We start from the raw sequence: 19,738 nt of genomic DNA on the forward strand, positions 1-19,738 counted from the left end.
CTTCCAAAGACTTTTCTTCAACAAACAAACTGCAAACATCCGGGCCCAACACTAGGTGGCCATCTATGCACAGTGTGTAATCTGCAGCTCATATGCCTCGAACATATGTTAACTAACACCAAACAGATTTACTCTGCATCCTTTATTGCCCAGTTGTCTGAACAAAGTTACGACTCATGGAAGGCCACCATAAACTTAAAATCGGTCTGGGAAACTAGAGAATGGCAAGTTCAGGGAGCAGAAGCTTTAATTAGAGCTTGCCTTATCCCTCAACAGATTATGTTTTTGAATGAGAGAGTGCAACAAACGTCTTGCCTTGGACTAGCAAAAATCAAGGACTTGAACACACCTCGGATGCCAACATCACACACCGAGGGTAACACAACATCACGAAAAGAGATTACAGTAGATGACATACTACAATACAATAGTTCAGACCCCAATTGGGAATAATGGTTGATTTGGCTCACAGACACCAATAGTCAAACTAGATTCATTGGTAGGACCGAAGAGTTCAGTATCCATACGTCAGATCCACGCTATGTACAGAGAGAACATCCAGATGTAGTAATTTATTTTATTTATTTTTTTAGCTTTGAAAGCGCGACAGCTACCCAAAAAGGGTTCCCGGCGCTGAAAATAGAAAGCTGTTGAGTAGAACATAACATCATACAGTGTTGGGAAGTTGTGCCTTGATTGGCTAAAAACCTCAACACTCACAGAGGTGAAACACCACTTATCCTTACTGTGGATTTTAGGAATTTTTTACTAGGTCCCAGGAAGCCAAGTCAAAACCGTTTCATATAGGACGGCATTTATGCTGCCTAAAATAAAATATGGAAAATAGCCCCACAAGAGGCCGCAGAGAGATTACGGGAAATAGACCATATAAACCTAGAAAAATCTCTAGCAGTGGTAAACAATGGGCTAACAACATTGACCTTCAGGATATATTCCTTAGGCAACATTGTATCTTCTGCGATAGACGTACTAGAACAAGATTTGGCCACATTACAACACAGGCAATCTCAATTACGTTCTATTATGTTGTTAAGCAGGACGCTGCAATCTTTGCGTGCAGGCTGTGTGCGTTGGCATTTTATCAACAGTACGTCTCTGTTCTCTGAATACAATTTAATAGATAAACAGATAGAAATGGCACAAAGGGGAGAAAAATATACAATGCTGCATATTGAAATCTTAGATAGATTACCATTTACAGAGGCAGAATCACCATCCACAGAATGGCTAATCCATGGCCACATAACTCTACCGGCCACTAATTTTCAATTTCAGTATTGCCTTGAACAAAAGCAGGCAGGCAGATATGAAAAAATGGCTAAGGGATACATTAAGGAATCATGGGAAATACCATACAGATTTCGATGCCGGAGTGGGGATCGAGAAGTGTTTCTGAGTGGTACAAACTGTGAGAACGCTTTAAGTGGATCACTCATATGTCAGGATATTTGACTGCACGCGGCTTGTAATGATTCTGTAGTGAACTTGTCCTGTAATCTGAGGCGTGCCCCAGCTGCCGTGATTACTCCAGCTTTCAGGCTACTTTCAAAGGGGAGTTATTTGATGCTGAACAGTCAAGGCTGCTGCGGAATGCACCCGGGCATTCCATATCTGGTAACCTTGAGCTCCAGGGTTACTTGTTGTATGCAAGTATTGTTTCCTGGGACACCTACAGTCAAGGAGGCGCCGTTATGGCCTTCACTGAATGTTTCTTTAATACGGTTTGATACTCTAAGCTGAATGAAAGACATGCTTTTACAGAAGTCTGTGCCCTTAACCTCCGCTCGAGAGACTTTTGATCTCCAGATTGCAAGGTCATCAGCAGAGATACAGGCGCTGATCCATACAAACTGCCCTTTCCATTTCGTAGAAATGGTAAATCATATCTTTAACATGTCTGATTCGACTGGCTTTGTCCACCTATTTAAGACCAAAATGTTCTGAACTTCTAGGCATCTTTCAGACGGTACTTGGAGTTATACCAAACATCATACACTTCGTATTCGGAAGCATCTTTGGAGGACTTCCGCTGATCCTGTTTCTAACAGCAGGGATCCTGATTGTCTTCTATCTGCTACGCAATGGACGTCCCAGTCACCATGGAGATGGAAAAATCGCTCCTGGAGCTGAAATACTGTGACCAAATGATACAACATCTAGGCACGCCTCGTCTATGAGAACTGAGTGCATCTTGGTTCCTGTTGTTTCGACCAGTCTGGATGGACTGCATCTTACCTGTCCTCCAATGCCTCTTTTGTTAGACCTTTGACACTCCCATCATGTGCACAACTGGACGTGAATGCTCTACTGGGCCCGATAATGGCCCATGTTCTGCAATGTCCTCAGCGTATTCCAATGTTGATGGAGCCATTTCTTGAGCCACCGCAGGTAGTAATTGCACCTGTTGGTATGGACACCGGCTACTCCACTGACAGCCAGGCCTTTAGACAGCGCACAGGCTGCCCCAGCACTGGCTGCGGACAGGGTGGAACATCTGTGCTCAATTGACGTACTCTGCGAAGTGTTACAAGGGCCGTCTACTGCGGAAGCAAGCAACGAAAATGTTGCATCTACCAGCCAGGACACAAACAATTGACTCATTTTTGGCTCGTGTGCTGGAAGAAAATTTGCCCTTTTTAATAACAAGCTAAATTTGGAACTCAGATACAAAATTAACATTAATTTTCTTTTATGGAGCAAAAATGGCTTTCTAATACTTATAGTGGTTCAGACTATAGCTATGGAGACTTTTAGAGCTAGGGCTTGCAAACTTTTAAACATGTTTAAGTCTTTTAAAAAAAAATGACATTACATTTTTTTTTTAGCTATAAGAAATGTTTTTATACTTTGTGCGTACCAATGTCTAGTTAGAGTGGTAGTACACTTATAGGCTACGTATGTCATCCAGTCGGAAGAGGAGTGGGTGTTATATTCCATATAGGTACCCTATATAGGGGCAGGGAACACTGCAACCTTTCACCTATATCCTTCCCTAAATTACATACATAACGGTTCATAAGGACTGAACTTTTACCTAGATACTACTCTGCATTCAGAACTGAGGTTTTTCCCTTGTTCGAAACTCATACATTATGCATGAGGCTTCTTGGAAGCACAGCAGGACTGACAGCAGGACGAATATCTCCTGTATAATATCTCTGTATAAAGTCCAGGCCCGACATCATCCTTTAGGCTGACACAGTAACACAACAAGGTAGGACTCCTGGGGTGACCTTTGAGTATATATTCATCATATCTTGCTTAAGAAAGACAGAGGAGACCGTGACTTCCCGGCTGACACACTGACCAGAGACGCCGAGGTTACTGCATGCAGACATTCCAGCTAGCAGTGGTCTAACATCCCTCGCTGGGTTTCCAACTCGAGACCAAGAAAAGGGTCCTATATTCTCTCATTTTCAGGTAATGGGGTTGACTAAATCCTAGGGGGATTCTTGGCATAACACCTATATAGATGCTAGGTACATTTAGGTACATCTAGTTAGGGAGACATCATAGGAGTACGCACTTTTATCATGTGTTTTATATACTTGTATGTATTCATGAATATTGCAAAATGGTAGAACTATACCATCTTTTTACTTTCATAGTGCTGCTAATCATTTATCTCTACTACTGTCTAATGTTTGTTACAGCACATCTATTGAAGACTAGAATAACAACTGTTCAATACATCGTTATTGAAACACCCAGACTTTTTATTCTGTGTATCTCTTAGACAAGCTAAGTGAGCATGAGTGACTAAGCGGAAGGTAGTATATTGTTTCCATGATCCTGGGGGATAAGGGTTATCATGTTCTGAGGTTGCCAGAAACTACTTTCTCTCCGATAAGAGGAGATTCTAGTGACACTGTGAGCTAGCTAAAACTAACAGGCTAACATATCTGGTGGGGGTGCTCGGAACCAGTCTACCTCCAAACCCACAGTTTATGTTATCCGAACGCACAGATCCTGTATAGGATATATAGGAACTACACAGCAGGCTCTTTTCACCAAGCTAGGAAAAATAATTTTGTAGGAATCTCTCCTTTACTGAGAAGGCAAGAATCTCTTGACAAACTCTATAATATGCATGACAAACATTCATATACTATATTGGGGTCCATCTCCAACTACTCAATGCATTCAGCAATGCAGTGGGTCTGATATAGCCATACAATGTCCTTCAAGAACTCCCTTCACTTAGATTAATGCACCTTCTCAGAAGCTCGCGACTGTCCGCTACTTGGTGCTAATGGCTCTAATTCTCTACTTGATCTCTAAATTAAAGTTAGAAAGCATCTTACTTGCAAATGTTTTTGTTTCATAATTAACCACTTGGATGCTAAGGGGTGTGCTAGAATGACCATTGAATTTCCATTGAAATCAATGGAAATTCCATGACGAGCTGAGCTCGTCATGAGCGTCGAAGGGGTTAAGGGATTGCTCACGAAGGATAACCTTTTAGATAAGCAAGGTTTTTTATGGGTTTTTCCTTGAGAACTTTTCCCTTCAGTGTAGAAGGATGCCGACTCACTGGCATGCATTATGTTCCAACAAACTTGGATTGGTTAGAAGAACCAGGACTCCGCTCACAGTAAGTGTAAGCAAACTACATAAAACAGATCAAAATGGGTGCAGAGTCCAAACATTCCAATACAATAATAGTTCTCAGCAAAATTGTCCCACCTTGTCTGGCCTCTCTACTTGTGGGTCTACAAGTGCTATAGTGGCATGGGGCCATGGCTACCTGTGGATTGTCCTTCTGTTGACTATAGTGGATTTTACAATGGCTGCATTCTTTTTGTGCAAACTTGCAGGATCCTCTTCACAGTTTGTGAAGGAACTCTTCATATCATTTGTGAAGGTGAGTTGCCCTCAGCTACTCATCTCTTGCTACGCTGTAGAACCTATTGGGCATAGCTGAACTGACTCATTGCATAATAGGCAATGGCTGCTTGTTTCCAGTACATGTTCTACACTGACCATCTGTCACTCCTAGGTTAACTCTCTATAGAGGGGGTTAGGCTGGCTGCCTGTAGCCAGTAGAAGCAGTGTTCTTACTCTTTTGTTAGCTCATAGATGAACGCTATAGAGCACTTCTATGACTCTGAAAACAGAGCACGCATCACCACTACCCCCTTGCTTCAGGGATGACACTGTAGGGCTTTTGACTGACTTCCTTTAACCAGTGCATGCCTGAGTTGTGCTTTTGTTGCCCCGGCTAGCCCCCAAATCATATTTAACATGGCTGAGTTTCCTGGCATATGCCTGTGTATTGCTCCCAAGCACTCCAGGAAGGACTTCGCATTCATATATGATGACATGTAATGTCCAATGCCACCCTCCTGCTGCCATATTAAATATTTAGAGATAGCCATGGCTGACTGCAACCAGTGAATGCAATCTGCTGTTCCCCTGTAAATCAGGGGAGACCTCTATGCATATCTGCACAATTATTTATAACAACCAAATTAGCTACGATGCCTGCTTTCTATCGCTCAATAATTTCCCCACCACTAAACATAGGCACTGAGGCACCATAACCTGCATCAAACAAACAAGGTGATGGATGGAATGCTTGAATCACTTTAAAGCCAATGGTGATTGTTCGGGCGAATTCTCCGTATATCTTGGCATTCTAGACAAAAGGCATTCTTACGCAGATGAGCACCCTGCTCATAGGAACAGTTGGTTCCGAACTGCAAGGCGAGCCCCCTTCCAGGAGGGCCCACAAGCAACCCCCCCGACTGTTTTTTCCCCGTTTGGGGCTCGTTTCTAGGGTATAGCTTGAGTCCTGTGGCATGATGAGTATTGAATCCACATCTTATCTCCCTTAAGGCAGCAACCTGAGCTGTGGATCCTGTGCTCACTGTGCCAATGAAACCAAGCAACACCCGACTGAAGAGGCCCAGTAGGCCATAACTGGTCATGGGTTGCCTCTGTTCCAGTGTGAAAAGAAACCATCCCTTGGAAGTTCGGGGTGGACTGTTCCTATTGAGGCAGGACCAAGGCTGATTTGCATATAGCAGTGTCTAATCTGAGATGGCATGGTAGGGTGTAGACCAGAGTATTAATCAGTGGCTGAAATTAATTCAAGCATTCCATCAATCACTTTTTGTGTTTTTGGGATTCTTCATTAAGACCAAGATAAAAAGCAATACTTTTGTCACTAAGGCAAGCCACCTAATCGCTTTCCATGCAGGCCAAGCTGCAGTACAATACTCTTTGAGCCAAGCACTCCTCTGGAATGATGAGTGTCACCCTTCTGGGAATTCACTTTGGCGTGTCTTTGTGGGTATAAAGCACTCTATAAATATAACGAAGATAACAATAAATTTACTTGGAAACCACATCCAAGCTCTTCGATTCGCCCACCAAACGTTAGAAGTTTTGTACATTTAAAAAAAAAGAAAGATTTTTATTGATTTTCAATACTACAAAGCAAGAAACCACTCTTGTATATAATAATGCAGTATAGCACAACACATTATCACCATAGCTATCAATTAGTATTACAAAGTCACCAATTTGCCCATCCTCAATATCTGAAACTAGGCCCCATCCAACGACCCATAAATCATCACGCCACATCCGAGTCCGAGTCATCATCTTCTCTGTCCTACTTCTGAACACTTCTCTTTCGGCAAACATGGCCGCATCCATGTCCCTGCCCCACGCTGCCAGAGACGGGACCTCCGCCCTTCCGCACTTTTGTGCTATGTTCCTCTTGGTGACCATAATTCCTAGTGTTAACCAGCTCTGCCCCGATTGCTTGAGGTCATTCGGTTCCCATATGTTTAATAAACAACGTTTTGGTTCCAGTATGAGTGACACCCCCTCTGATTGTGATATGGTTCTCATTACCTGCACCCAGTAGTCTGTTATTTTAGGACAATCCCATATGGTGTGAAAGAAGGTTCCCTCCTCCCTGCAACCACGCCTACAGTAGGGGTGGTCTGCCCTGCCTATCTTGTGTAGGGTGTGTCTAGTGTAGTACGACCTCTGTAAGATGCGGCGCTGCACTAGTCTGAGGCGCGAGGGAATGCCCACCTCTCTTGGGGATGTCAATGCTTCTTGCCATTCTGAATCGTCCATATCACCAAAATCCTGAGACCATTTTTCTCTCACAGGTCTCGCCGGGCATATTATTCACTAATTTCCGGTATGTGAGAGAGGTGGCCCTCTTCGGCATGTAGTCTGTCAATAACCTATCCTCCATAGGGGATGCTTCTGAAACTTCTGTGCCATGAGATAGTATTGTCATGAGGGCGTGTCGTATCTGTGTGTATCGGAACAATTCCGAGGGGGCCAAGTCGTAGTGCTGCTGAAAGCGCTCAAAGGAGACTAACTCTCCTCTATGCCACATATCCCCTACTGGGGATATTCCTATATCATCCCATCTATCGAATCCCTTACTGTTCCTAAGCTTTCCAAGGCGTTTCATGTCCCACAGTGGAGTTAGCTGGGTCAATACCCCCGCCATCCTAATTTTGCCTGTGCCGTATGCCATAACCCTAGCGTGTGACGCAATGGACCGAACATTGCCGAGGTCACTTTTTTGTCATAAAGGGGAGTAAGCATTTATTTCATGCCCAGTTGCACCCTGTCTGCCTTAAATGCCGGATCTTCCTGTAAGACATGCACCCATTGATTAATCACTTTCAGTTGCGCCACCCAGTAATAAAGTTGTACGTTGAGGAGCGCAATCCCCCCCCAACGTAACAACTATGCATCAACTTAGCTTGCGCAACACGTGCAGGTTTATTACTCCATAAAAGATTAGAGACCTGTTTGAAATCGCCATGAAGTTAGGTGGCAGCACCAGGTATGGCGTATTCTCTAGAACATATAAAAAACGGGGTAGGGCCATCATTTTGAAAAGCGCTGCCTTCCCCAACAAGGTCAGTGGCAGCTTTTCCCAGTGACGCACGTCCCGCTTGAAACGTTCCAGCGGCGGTTGTAAGTTCTTACGAAAGAATTCCTCCGAATCAGCAGTGACATAAATACCTGAATATTTAAACGTACTGTCCGCAATCTGAAGCGGGCAATTTTCAGGGAGACGTGGCGGTGGGCCATGCAACACATATAGTAGCGATTTCGATCAATTTATGGTATAACCGGACGCTCTACCATAAGCCTCAAAAATATCTAGGAGGACCAATATAGAGCGCCTCGGCGAGGTCAGATATAACAAGATATCGTCGGCGTATAGGGACACTCGATCTTCCCACCTGTCTGTCCATTTAAGGCCCCGCACCATTCGGTCCCATCGTATCCAAGCCGCCAATGGCTCCAGCACCAGAGCAAAAAGTAATTGCGACAATGGGCAATCCTGGCGCGTCCCTCTCGCCAAGGGAAAATCTTCGGAGATGTGACCATTGGCAGTAACATGGGCCATTGGTTTGGCGTATAAGAGCTTAATCCTAGAACAGAATTTTGGTCCAAACCCCAAATGCTGTAATACTGCGAAGAGAAAGGGCCATTTGACCATATTGAATGCCATATGGGCGTCTAGTAATAGCACCACTGCCGGTTCCTGCAGATAGTTTGCGCGCGCCAGAACACCATGTAATCTCCTCAGGTTGAGAGCCGTGTTCCTGCCTGGCATAAAGCCCGACTGGTCTGGGTGTATAAGTTTCAATAAATGCGGCATGAGCCGATTTGCCAGTAGCTTTGCAAGGATTTTGGCCTCTGCATTTAGTAAGGAGATAGGCCGATATGAGGTGCACCTATCCGCAGGTTTCCCTGGTTTCAGTACAGCCACTATGGTAGCCGTTCGCTGGTCTGGCGGGAGTTTGCCCACCCTCAGACTGTCTGTGTACATATTTAATAAATATGGCACAATGGAATCCGCCGTCCTCTTATAGAGTTCGACCGCTATGCCATTCGGCCCTACAGATTTGCCTGATTGCAGCGCTCCAATGGCTGTCTGCAGCTCTTCTACAGTAAGATCATCTTCCAGCTCTAGCGCCACTTCTGGGGTTAGTTTGGGCATTGTAAGGTCTTGCACATATGACAGCGCCTCTTCTATTGACATCTCGGAGTCCGACGAATAGATTACCCGAAAGTGTTGCGCCAACATGTCCACTATTGTGTGTGGTTCTGTTGCTGCTCGCCGTCCCTCCGTGTAAAGCTGTGCAATCCATCTATCACTTTTTCCCCGCCAATCCAGCCATGCCAGTAACTTCCCGGCCTTATCACCGATGTTGTATACTTTATGGCGAGTGGCTTCTAGTTGCTGTCTTGTTAATTCTGTGAGGCGTCCCATATGTTGTTGCTGTTTAAGGCACAAGGTGTGAGACGTAATAGGAGTTGGATCATTGGCATGTTGGATCTCTGCAGTTTGAAGTTCGGACTCTAGATTCCTCAGTTCCCGTTGCCCTTCTTGTTTGTGTGCTGTGATAGAGGCAATGGCATGCCCCCTAATGACTGTCTTGAACACCTCCCATAGGGTGGTTGCAGAGGCAACCCAACCGGCGTTGTCCCGAAAGTAGTGGCCCATCATCTTTTTGAGCGCCTTCCTGATCTTGGGAACCTGCAGATAGTCAGGGGGTATTGGGTAAATACGCCGCCGCTTCTGTTGATAATAAGTGTATCGGAGCAGCAGTGGGGAATGATCGGATATTACCCCAGGGCCTAATTTCTATAGTATCTATATTTTTAAGGCTACCCAGCGACCTAAGGAAATAATCTATTCTTGTTAGGCTATTATGGACACTTGAGTGATATGTGTAATAGCGTTCTGTTGGGTGGTGTCTCCTCCAGATGTCTGTAAGACCCATTGCATCTATGAAGCTCCCCAGTTTTGTACATTTTTAAACTAATATTGAGAATTCAGTGTTGGCAAATTAGGGTTAATCTCTAGATTAGCAATGGAGCTTAAAGGCAGCAAATAAGTTACTATGTATTAAAAACAGAAGGTTGAAAAGTTTAGTTTTACTATAACTAACTGTTTCTACAAAAAGTGAGCATGTTTAGTTTCTGAAAGGAGATACTTGGTTAAAAAGTCGAGAGGGAATAAAAATCCAATGGATGAACAAAAATATTGAAACAAGTCTGGCCAGGTGAAGGTTTACTTGTGCTAATACAGTATCGTAAAATTTTGAATGGCTAACAGAATCATATATGAAAATGATTATGAAATTTTACATCAGTCAATTTCAGCCTATGCCGCTCCTAAAATGAACAAGCATTTGCAATGCAATAGGTCTCACATTTGAGAGAGTTTAAGCTATTCCTGTTTTCCCTCAACTCGGAGAAACCTCGCGGAACCCGCTGCGCGGGTCCCGCATCGCCCGCCTGACAGGGCGCTTCGTTTGTGTTGGGGGCTTGAACTGTGGACCAAAGACCAGGGATCCGTGAAGACTACCAGGGCTGCGAGCGCCAGGTGAGGGACAGGGACTCCATTGCCCAGGAGCCCCTGCGCTGTCATCACCTGCACCTGGACGCTCTCCCTGTCTGCCACGCCCCCCGAACACCTCCCTCCCATAATTGGAGCCACTCTCCCCGCTGCGCGGGAGCGCGCGGAGCGTCCCGGGAGAAGCCCGGGACAAGGGCGGGACAGTCTGCGACAGTCCGTGATTATAACTTTCCGTGATAACTTTGAAGTACCATAGCTTCTATTAATGATTATAAGGAGAGGTCTAAAAGTATTCGCTAGCAGTGTCTCTTGGTAAACAGGCTTGACATTATTTTGGGACACTGTGATTGTGGAGAGTTTTTCTTCTTAATTATGTCCAAACAAAAACAATGTACTGCCCCATCAAACACTATGGATAACTATTTAGTCCAAGTGGTCGCTAAGATAAACAATGATAGACGGTCTTCTCTGGGTCTGAGTCTAACACCCAATATGATTTCAACTGATTCCCCCCAAGTTAATTCACAGGATTTAGACAACTTCAGTGAACTAGGGGTGTTCACCCAGATTAGTACTGATAGCCCCGCTCTTAACACATCGTTGCTTCCCATACTGAGTAACTCCCGAGTTAACTTACAGAAAGCAGAAGATGCCAGTGAGGTAGGGGTGCTTTCCCAGATTAGTACTGATAGCCCCGTGTATAATGTATCATCACCGGTTATATTGAGCAAATTAATTGAGGCTGATCATGATGACTCAGATTTAGACTTAGAAATCGTGGTGGATAGCTCCTCCAAACCTGTACCTGTTCCTGCACCTAGGGTGACTAGAGGGGCCACAAAGGGACAACCTAGACGTACTGGACTACGTTCTAGTAGAAAAAGACCAGCAACCCCACCTAGGAAAAAAAACACAGAGATTGCAGGAGCTGAGGACAAGGGCAGTATGATGTGGGATGAAGCTAACATCAAGAAACTTATGGGAATGTTTGACCAAAAAATGAGGGGTATAATTAAGCCATTGCTATCTAAGATTGACCAACTAACTGATAAAGTGCACAAACTTGATGGTCTCCTGTTGAACACAAATGAAAATATGGGAAAAATAAACCAGGTGATGGACAAATTTGAGCAAATTAAACTCAGGGAAGGTGGAATTGGAGAAGGTGGGGAGTAGGTGGTTCCGACTCATCCACCTATCCACATACCATCCTTAACAGTAAACGCCCATTGCGCATCAGATCCGCTAGCAATAAACGGGTCTGGGGAAGATTCTTTTCCGGAACCGGGTCCAGTGGAGTTAATCGTAGAAGCATCCCCGCTGATCCTGGTTCTTGCAAATGTACCAATCCTGAAACCTGGCCAGACAGAGTCTTCCCAATCACTTCTAGGTAAAGCTTTATACTGGCTAACAAATAATATGCACATCACCCATTGGGGCAAACACAAACTCTCAGAGGAATTACTAACTGCCAGAAGAGTGAAATGGATAGGCAGTAGCCCTAAAAGATTTGAAGGTGACTGCGTGGTACTTAATTTTAAGGGGCCAGAAGTATTGCCTGATGTTCGATCTAATCTCCTGCCCCCCTCAACGTAGAACAGCAGAAATCATTCCTCTCACACTTGACTTTTTCTATAGCAGAAGAGGCTTTATTGCTAAACCAAGTGTTTTGAGATCTAAATGGACTACAGTGGCGAACAGAAGGGGAGGGGGTGTGGGTGGGGGTGGCCAAAGAGGCGATTGGGGTGTTAACTTAGAAAACAGATTCGCAGCACTATCTAATCTAAATGATTGCGATTGACTCGTATATCAAGCCCCGACTCAGATAGCCAACCGCAAGGAAGCTCCCAATAGCAAAAACAGGGAGGGAGGGCCTGATACCTTGGAGTGGTACAGCTGCTTAGGCCGGTGTAATGGCAGTGAGACAGTACAGGAGACTTGCCTACTTGATCCCATTGGCATTTCCTCTGAATTTTTAGCAGTAGAAACAACACAGCGGAATATAAATAAAAGTAGCCTCTCAAGATTAGGCCAGACAGGGCTTGCCACATCTAATCCATCATTGTCCTTCATTTCTTGGAACCTTGCTGGGATAGCGAATAAAGTAACATCCCCTGAATGGTGTGCTTTTATCGACCTTCACGACATTATATTATTCCAAGAAAAATGGTCGCAAAGCCCTGTACATCGAGTGGGGTACCTACATTTTTTTATTTCTGCAGTGGCAAATGGTAAAGGCCGCCCATCCGGAGGTTTGCTAATTTGGGTTCGCCAGTCGCTGAAGTGTACAATCCAGCAAAGATCGCTCCCAACTGGGGACATATTATCAGTTAATATTAGATGGGACAATGGTGAAGAGATTGCCCTCTTTAACATATATGCTAGGGGAGTTAGAGGGGGGAAAACATCAAATGTAATAACGGTCCTCGAGCAAGAGCTAGAATCATTGCCCCTAGAACAATTTATTATTGTCGGGGGGGATATAAACACTACTTTTGAACCCTTGGGTCAAGAGGATAAATTCTTAGCCGAGGAAGAGGACATTAAATGGGGAATCCCCGAGCTTGAGATAGCTGCAGTTAAAAGATGGAGTACGGTGGCCATCCAAGTGAAGAGCCTTTGCTTGCCAGAGGCCTTAGAGCCGCCAATGGTCGCACATTATCAGATCGCGATGGGAACTGTACATTTGATAACGGACGGGCATCTAGTAGAATTGACTATTTTCTGGTAGATACCAGGGTCTGGAATAAATTGATTGATATGACCGTGGTAAAAAGAATGGAAAGCGATCATAATCCATTGTGTATGGCCTTCAAGTCCTATTCAGAGGAAAGGGTGTTAAGCTTAGAGGAAGATAGGGTGACCTTGGATCTAGTATGTACAAACAATCAGTGGCAACTAAAATGGGGAAAGTTAGTAGAGGACGAGGGGAAGCTAGATGAACTTAAGAGAGTAGTTGGAGAGGAAGTAAATAACATAAAACTACTCACAAGTAACCCTAACTTCAGAGACATTTTAATGGAGGCTCATAAAAAACTTTTCTGTAGACTGCAAACATTCTTCTTAAAACCAGCAGGCCATAACAAAGGCAAAAAACATCAAAGTAAACAGGGATGGTATGGAAAAAGTTGTAGACTGGCACGCCAGAATCTTAGTAGAGAACTTCAACTAGGAAACGCCAACACAGTTAGGAAAGCAAGGGACACATATAGACGCACACAAAAACAGGCTAAAAGGTTATGGGATGAGGAACTATGGGGTGAGCTTAAAACTGCATGTGCAGCCAAAGATTCGAAGTTATTCTGGTCCATAGTGAAGTGGGATCGGGGAGGGTTGCCCGCACCCCCTCAAAACAATGTTACCATTAATAACTGGATAGAATTCTTCAAACCCCAATATGCTCGAAATCAGTCGCAAGTCTGCGTTACTCTGCCGCCGGCTGTTTTCTACAAACATGAAGTGTTTAATGAAAATGATGTAAACGCAGCCCTTGACTGCGTAACGAGGGGAAGAGCGCCAGGTATGGACGGAATACCAGCAGACGTCTATTTAACTGATCGGAATATATGGTGTACATATTTTGCTTGGCTTGCAAATGCAGTGGCGATGGGTGGTGAAGTACCTTTGTCCTGGAAAGGGGCGGAAATTATTCCAGTTTTTAAAAAAGGTGACAAATCCCTCCCCAGTAATTACAGACCCATCAGTCTCATTGATTCAGCCCAGAAACTGATGGGACGTATGGTGCAAAATAAGCTCCAAGTATGGATAGAGGAAAATAATATCTTGTCACCATATCAAGTGGGGTTCCGTCCCCTGACAAGTTCCATTGACCAGGTTTTTTACTTCATTGCCCTGTACTGGAGAAACGTCATTTTAAATAACGGCCCTCTATATGCTGTCTTTGTGGACCTAAAGTCAGCTTTTGACTTGGTTCCCAGGGACAAGCTTTGGAGGGTCCTAGCTGACGCAGGGATAAGCCAAGAACTTCTCACGCTCCTGATGCGACTGCATGAAAATAATTACGCCAAAATTAGATGGGGCTCACAGGGAGAAGTAACTGAGCCTTTCCCCGTAGAGCGCGGGATGAGGCAAGGTTGCGTTCTAGCACCTACATTGTTCTCGATATACATAAATGGTATTGTAGAATTCCTGACAAGGTCCCCTTCTGATGCCCCCAAAATAGCTGGATCACATGTTCCCGTACTAATGTTCGCGGACGATACGCTTATACTATCGCGTACACCTAGTGGTCTCCAAAAGGCGGTGAACGCATTTGGTGAGTTCTGTGATTCTCGAGGTCTAGAACTGAATACTAGCAAGACAAAGTTTATGTGTATGAACCACCATTCATTGTTTAAAGGCGTTATCACTTTCAAAGGTATCCCCCTTGAGCAGGTAGATGCTTTTACCTACCATGGAATAACAATACAGGGGAACTTGAAATGGAAGACACACATAGATACTGCTGTATTGAAGTTCAGACAATTAGCAGGAGCATTATTATTAAAACATAGAGCTTCTCTGACCAAGCCAGTAAACTGTGTTCTTGAAATCTACCAGATGAAAGTTATAAGTGCTAGCCTATATGGCTCAGAGCTATGGGGCCTTAGTGATTTAACAAACCGGACTACTGCAGAAAATAAGTTCCTTCGTGGGCTGGCAGGGGTACCACAAAGTACGCCAACCATCCCTCTAAAACTAGACCTTGGCAGGAGAAGCATTGCAGATTTAGCGAGGTTGCGTCCACTGCTATATTGGAGACGCTTAATGGTGACCCCGGAGTTAGCACATTACGCTTTAGCATTGACTGATATTGTTCTACTAGACCGCCTCCATAAAATTGCCTGGCTGAAAGACCTATGGGGGGTATTGCAACAACTAAAATTAGATCACTTATGGTGTAACACTGATGTGTCCTGTTTCCCTTCAAAGATCAGGCTGAAACAAATGTACTGGGAGATGGTGAATCTTAGAACTTTCTCTAATGGGTCTAACACCTCGCTGACGAGGCGCTTCCTGGACTTAAAAATGGCTCCCTTGTATGAAGCGTACTGGGACTTGATTGAGAAGCCGTACGACAGGAAGCTGTACTTTCAATTCAGAGCTGGATCACTCCCAGTAAATGTGTTTAAAAAGAAATGGTCTATATCTTGGGACGAGCATTGTTATCACTGTAAGGACAAAGTCGAGCATGTCTCCCATATATTGTTTTGCTGTCCTTTATATGCCAACCCGCGTCACAAATGGATAAGACCTGTCTGTCTCAACCTGGGGACGCGTAGCCAAGCTGTTGCACTTAGAATTCTAGAAACTGACTGTTCTCCACAGTTTGCAATTGCTGTTGCAAAGTTTTTAGCTTGGGCCTGGGTGATTCGCACACGCACCCTATTAGGAAAAATGTTGTGAGGTATCTCGTCTACTATGTTTTTAATGCCTTGTCTTGCGAGTACGAGCCAGGGTGGTTCTTAAAAATGCTATAAATAGCTAATGTATTCGACGGATTTCTTGTTTAATACTTGTTTTATATTTTGTGTATTAGATTTAGTATTTATTGTATAGAGTTAGGTGGAAATGCTTTTATGACTGAAGTCGAATAAAGCTTTGAAAATTGAATTGCTTAGCAAGAGTTTGTTTAGATGGATATAAAGTAAATTCCTATTGGAAGTTGAGTCTGATGTTAGAATATACATATTATGAAATAAATAGCAATATACAGATCAGCTATTGGCATTGTAAATGATAATGCCTTCTATTTATATGTTTTGATAATTAACACATAATTAAAATGCATTGTCATTTACAATGCCAATAGTTCAAACTCTATTAAATGCGAGACCTCGGCCGCCACTGTCCCGGGCGGCTTGGAAAGTCAACGCGCGCATGGCGTGCTGACTGTTGCAGGAAAGCATGTCATGCCTGTAGAAGGAAAAACGTATTAAAGAAAACAGTGCTGACAGACTAAATAAGGCATACCTTACTATGATATGTTTACCAGCTCTTAAGTAACATATCTGAAATGTGTAACAAATCTAGAAAAATATTGTGGGATATGAACCTGGTTTTTAATGAATGACTTTATATTCTTTTAAAGCATGTTATATCAATGTGATTGGATTTCTATAATCATATTTGATAAAATTGTGCTTTTATGATCTATATCCTTAATCAAATGAAGCTTATTTTGATTTGATTTGATTAAGACATACCATGTAACAACAGAAGTAAAAGGGCCAGTCCTCATGGGAGGTTACAAATTTGAAGACAAACCAATACTAAGGAGGGCTCAAAAAGCCTATTAATGAATCGGAAGCCAGCATTTACAAAGCACAATGACAAAAGCCAATGTAAAATATGGGCAGAGAGTGGGAGGGGCATCAAGTCTATACTCTAATACAGCATGCCTCGCAAAGCAGCGCATGTGCTGCCCAGACTCGACCTAAAAATGCATGTTTGTTAAAATAAAAGACACAAATTCTGGACAAAATGTGACAGAATTCCGTCAAAACTCAAACACATATAGACACATCTCAAATTATTAAAAGTTTTGACAGAACTTACAAATATCATTTAAAATATCAAACAATCATTTTTGACTGCAGACTTGATAATTTATAGTCAAAAACATACCTCTTTGGAGAAATTAAACAGCTTCGGTTTGCATTCATCACTGGAATTTGCAACCTGTAATAGCAATGAGTGCAAATAACTGAACATACTTTTGAAGTTCAATATGTTAAAATGGCATTTCCAATATAGAACATTCATTTCACTAGGTTTTTAAGCATGTTATGTATTCCGGGTTCCTTTTCATCACGTAAACACCATAAGGTCTGGCTGGTAATGTGCTTCTTACCTGTAGAAGTTCGATGTTCTGGTTCAGCGTAAGTGGACAAGGAATATACCATTTTTTTATGACAACCTAAAACAAAAGCATATATACATACAGTTAAAAATGTTGATGCTTCATGATACAAAGCACTTATGTCGGTACTATGTTCTTCGCCCTGTTTCCGACCGTATAACAAGCTCCCATACCCAATGGGACATGGGAGTTGCAACTGCACCATGTGCAGTCACATCGTAATAGGGGGTGCGGAACCGCCAACCTATGGTCAGTAGGTTCTCCACCCGTGACAATGTCGGGCGACACAAGTCTGTCCGACACGGTAATAGGCCCCTTTGTGTTTACATTTAAAACGTGTTATTCACAGAAATGAAAAATAATCAAATCTTAAGCTATCCATGTCAAAACCAGTAACATTAAAATAATCTTTAAAAAACATTTTCAACTATGAAACAATGATTTTGTTTACAGGTCTGCTTCAGAAAAAATCTGCATTCTCACTCAGAGATAAATATTCCAATTTGTTACGTTTTTGTAGCTCTTATTTTAAAAGGTAGGATCTGCATGTGCATGGTATACATTTTACTTAATCAGTGCAACTGAGCATTTGTGTGTGCAATAACTGAAGCTTCTAAACCAAGAATTTTTAATGTTTTAGCATGTTTTAGGTGCCATTATGGGATTTAGGTCATCATCATGATGCCGGTCGGTTGGACGAATGGACACTATTGTGGCGGTCAGGTGTAACCGCCGAATTTGGATTTGACTGCCAGTAAAGTAAAGTCATCAATACCATGGCATAGCCATGCTGCGTCCCTTGAAAAGGGCTGCAGCACATGCCACCACTGTGCAGCACCTCCTGCACATCCGTAGATTGTGTGCCATGCGGCACACGGTGCACGGAGGTAAGTGGGAGCACTAAATGTGCCCCCAGGGAGACTTTACATTGACCTACGACGGCTGGGGGCCCTGTTTGGGCCTTCTCTGATCCCTCTCTGACAACCTTTTAAAAAGGCTGTCAGAAAGGAGTATTGTAATACCGATGGTGGTGACTGCCTCAGCACTGCTGCCATTCTGGGATGCTCCCCTGACCGCTGCACCGCCAGGTCCTGGCGAAGGCAGCGGTGTTGCGTACGACTGCTGTGGGTTCAACTGCCAGTATTGTGATACGACGGTCAGACCAAAGGGTTGTCGGATCACCACCGACGAGTTGTCGGCAGTCCGACCGCTGGCATGGTAATGAGGCTCTGTGTGTCTTTTTTTGCTGAAAGCAAAAGAAGCCATTTAGCATTAATTGTCCAAATAGTAATTTATAAGCCACATTCTTATGTCCCTCGCCCCCAAAAAAGCCTAGGCCCTTCACCTTCATATTTTCACATATTACACGGTGCTGCAATTATTTCTAACTAAAAGTAAGTTACGATTTTTCATCCATAATTAGTATTCATTTCAATTCTAGTAATTCTATGAAGGACACAGTGTTTCAATGTGGTCCAGCCCTCCATGCAAGTTGTTTGGGCAATATCGACAGTGTCATTGAATCACCCACATTTTCTGCAGATTCCATCCCTGCTTGAACATTCTCATGAATGCTTCTGGTTGTTTTGCAAGCATTCCAATTCATCTAGTTTTTGCCTTGCTTTTTATAAAGAATACTCAACTTTTTTATTTGAGCCTACTAAACAGCGTATGCGTTGTCTGTAGTGAGGCATTCTGTGGCTTACCAAAAATAGAGGGGCTTGGAGACCACTTACCATTGTTTGGCTTTCCATGACACATATTTGCCTGCTTCTTATTCGTGTCCCAGCAAGTGAGTCTTTCGTTTGTCACTCCCATGGAGCACTGCCTCTTTACTATCTCCCTGAGTGGCGTGCATCCTTGTTTCCATTTTTTGCTTTTCATGCAGTTTTTTTTTTGTGTGAAGTACATCATTAAAGTGCGAGTGTTTTGAAGCTGCGTCCCTCATGTACATCTCCTTCCCTTGCACTCTGAGTTGCTCTCATTTGCCCGAGTGCTTCTCCATGACTGCTCCCTCTTGCACTTGCCCTGTCTTACTTGCGCTCCCAGCTTGCACTCACCTCTGCTTTCACGTCCCCTCCAGTCCTAATACTGTTGCCTTAGCATCTCCTCCTGTATTGCTTTGGTGTTGCGTTCTCTCCTATGCTGCTTTACAGTTAGCATCCTCCTTCCCCTTTCTTGCTGCTCCATTTCCCCCATCCTCCCATGTTATGTTATGTTATGTTATGCACTTTTATTAGGCGCACAGATGCTCCAGCGAAGGAGCGTCCAGGTGCCGCGACAAGGTAGCAGCACAACACAACGAAACAACATACAGGAGATAAAACTAAGGGAATAAGAAAGTTTTCACTGCCCGGCGAAAAGTTGTTGTTGTGCTTTTCTCCCACCTTCCTCCCTTTTTTCTGCTCCCCCACGTCAGCTCGCTTTCAGGGCCGGACTGGCAATTCCGGGCACCGGGCAATCCCCCGGTAGGCAGGACGGGGTAGGGGCCGGTT

General features: G+C 43.7%; 1 protein-coding gene across 1 annotated transcript in view; it reads right to left on the reverse strand.

The window, feature by feature from the left end:
* SLC38A6 (solute carrier family 38 member 6) overlaps positions 1 to 19,738 on the reverse strand; it is a 459,688-nt gene that overhangs the window by 77,532 nt on the left and 362,418 nt on the right. Inside the window, exons 9-10 of the mRNA XM_078660337.1 lie at positions 17,235 to 17,300; positions 17,009 to 17,062 (exon numbers count right to left, since the gene is read on the reverse strand). Of these exons, the coding sequence (XP_078516463.1) occupies positions 17,009 to 17,062; positions 17,235 to 17,300 (120 nt within the window). The remainder of the gene's footprint in view (positions 1 to 17,008; positions 17,063 to 17,234; positions 17,301 to 19,738) is intronic.

The sequence above is a fragment of the Lissotriton helveticus genome, chromosome 9 (assembly GCF_964261635.1).
Source record: "Lissotriton helveticus chromosome 9, aLisHel1.1, whole genome shotgun sequence".
NCBI lineage: Eukaryota > Metazoa > Chordata > Amphibia > Caudata > Salamandridae > Lissotriton > Lissotriton helveticus.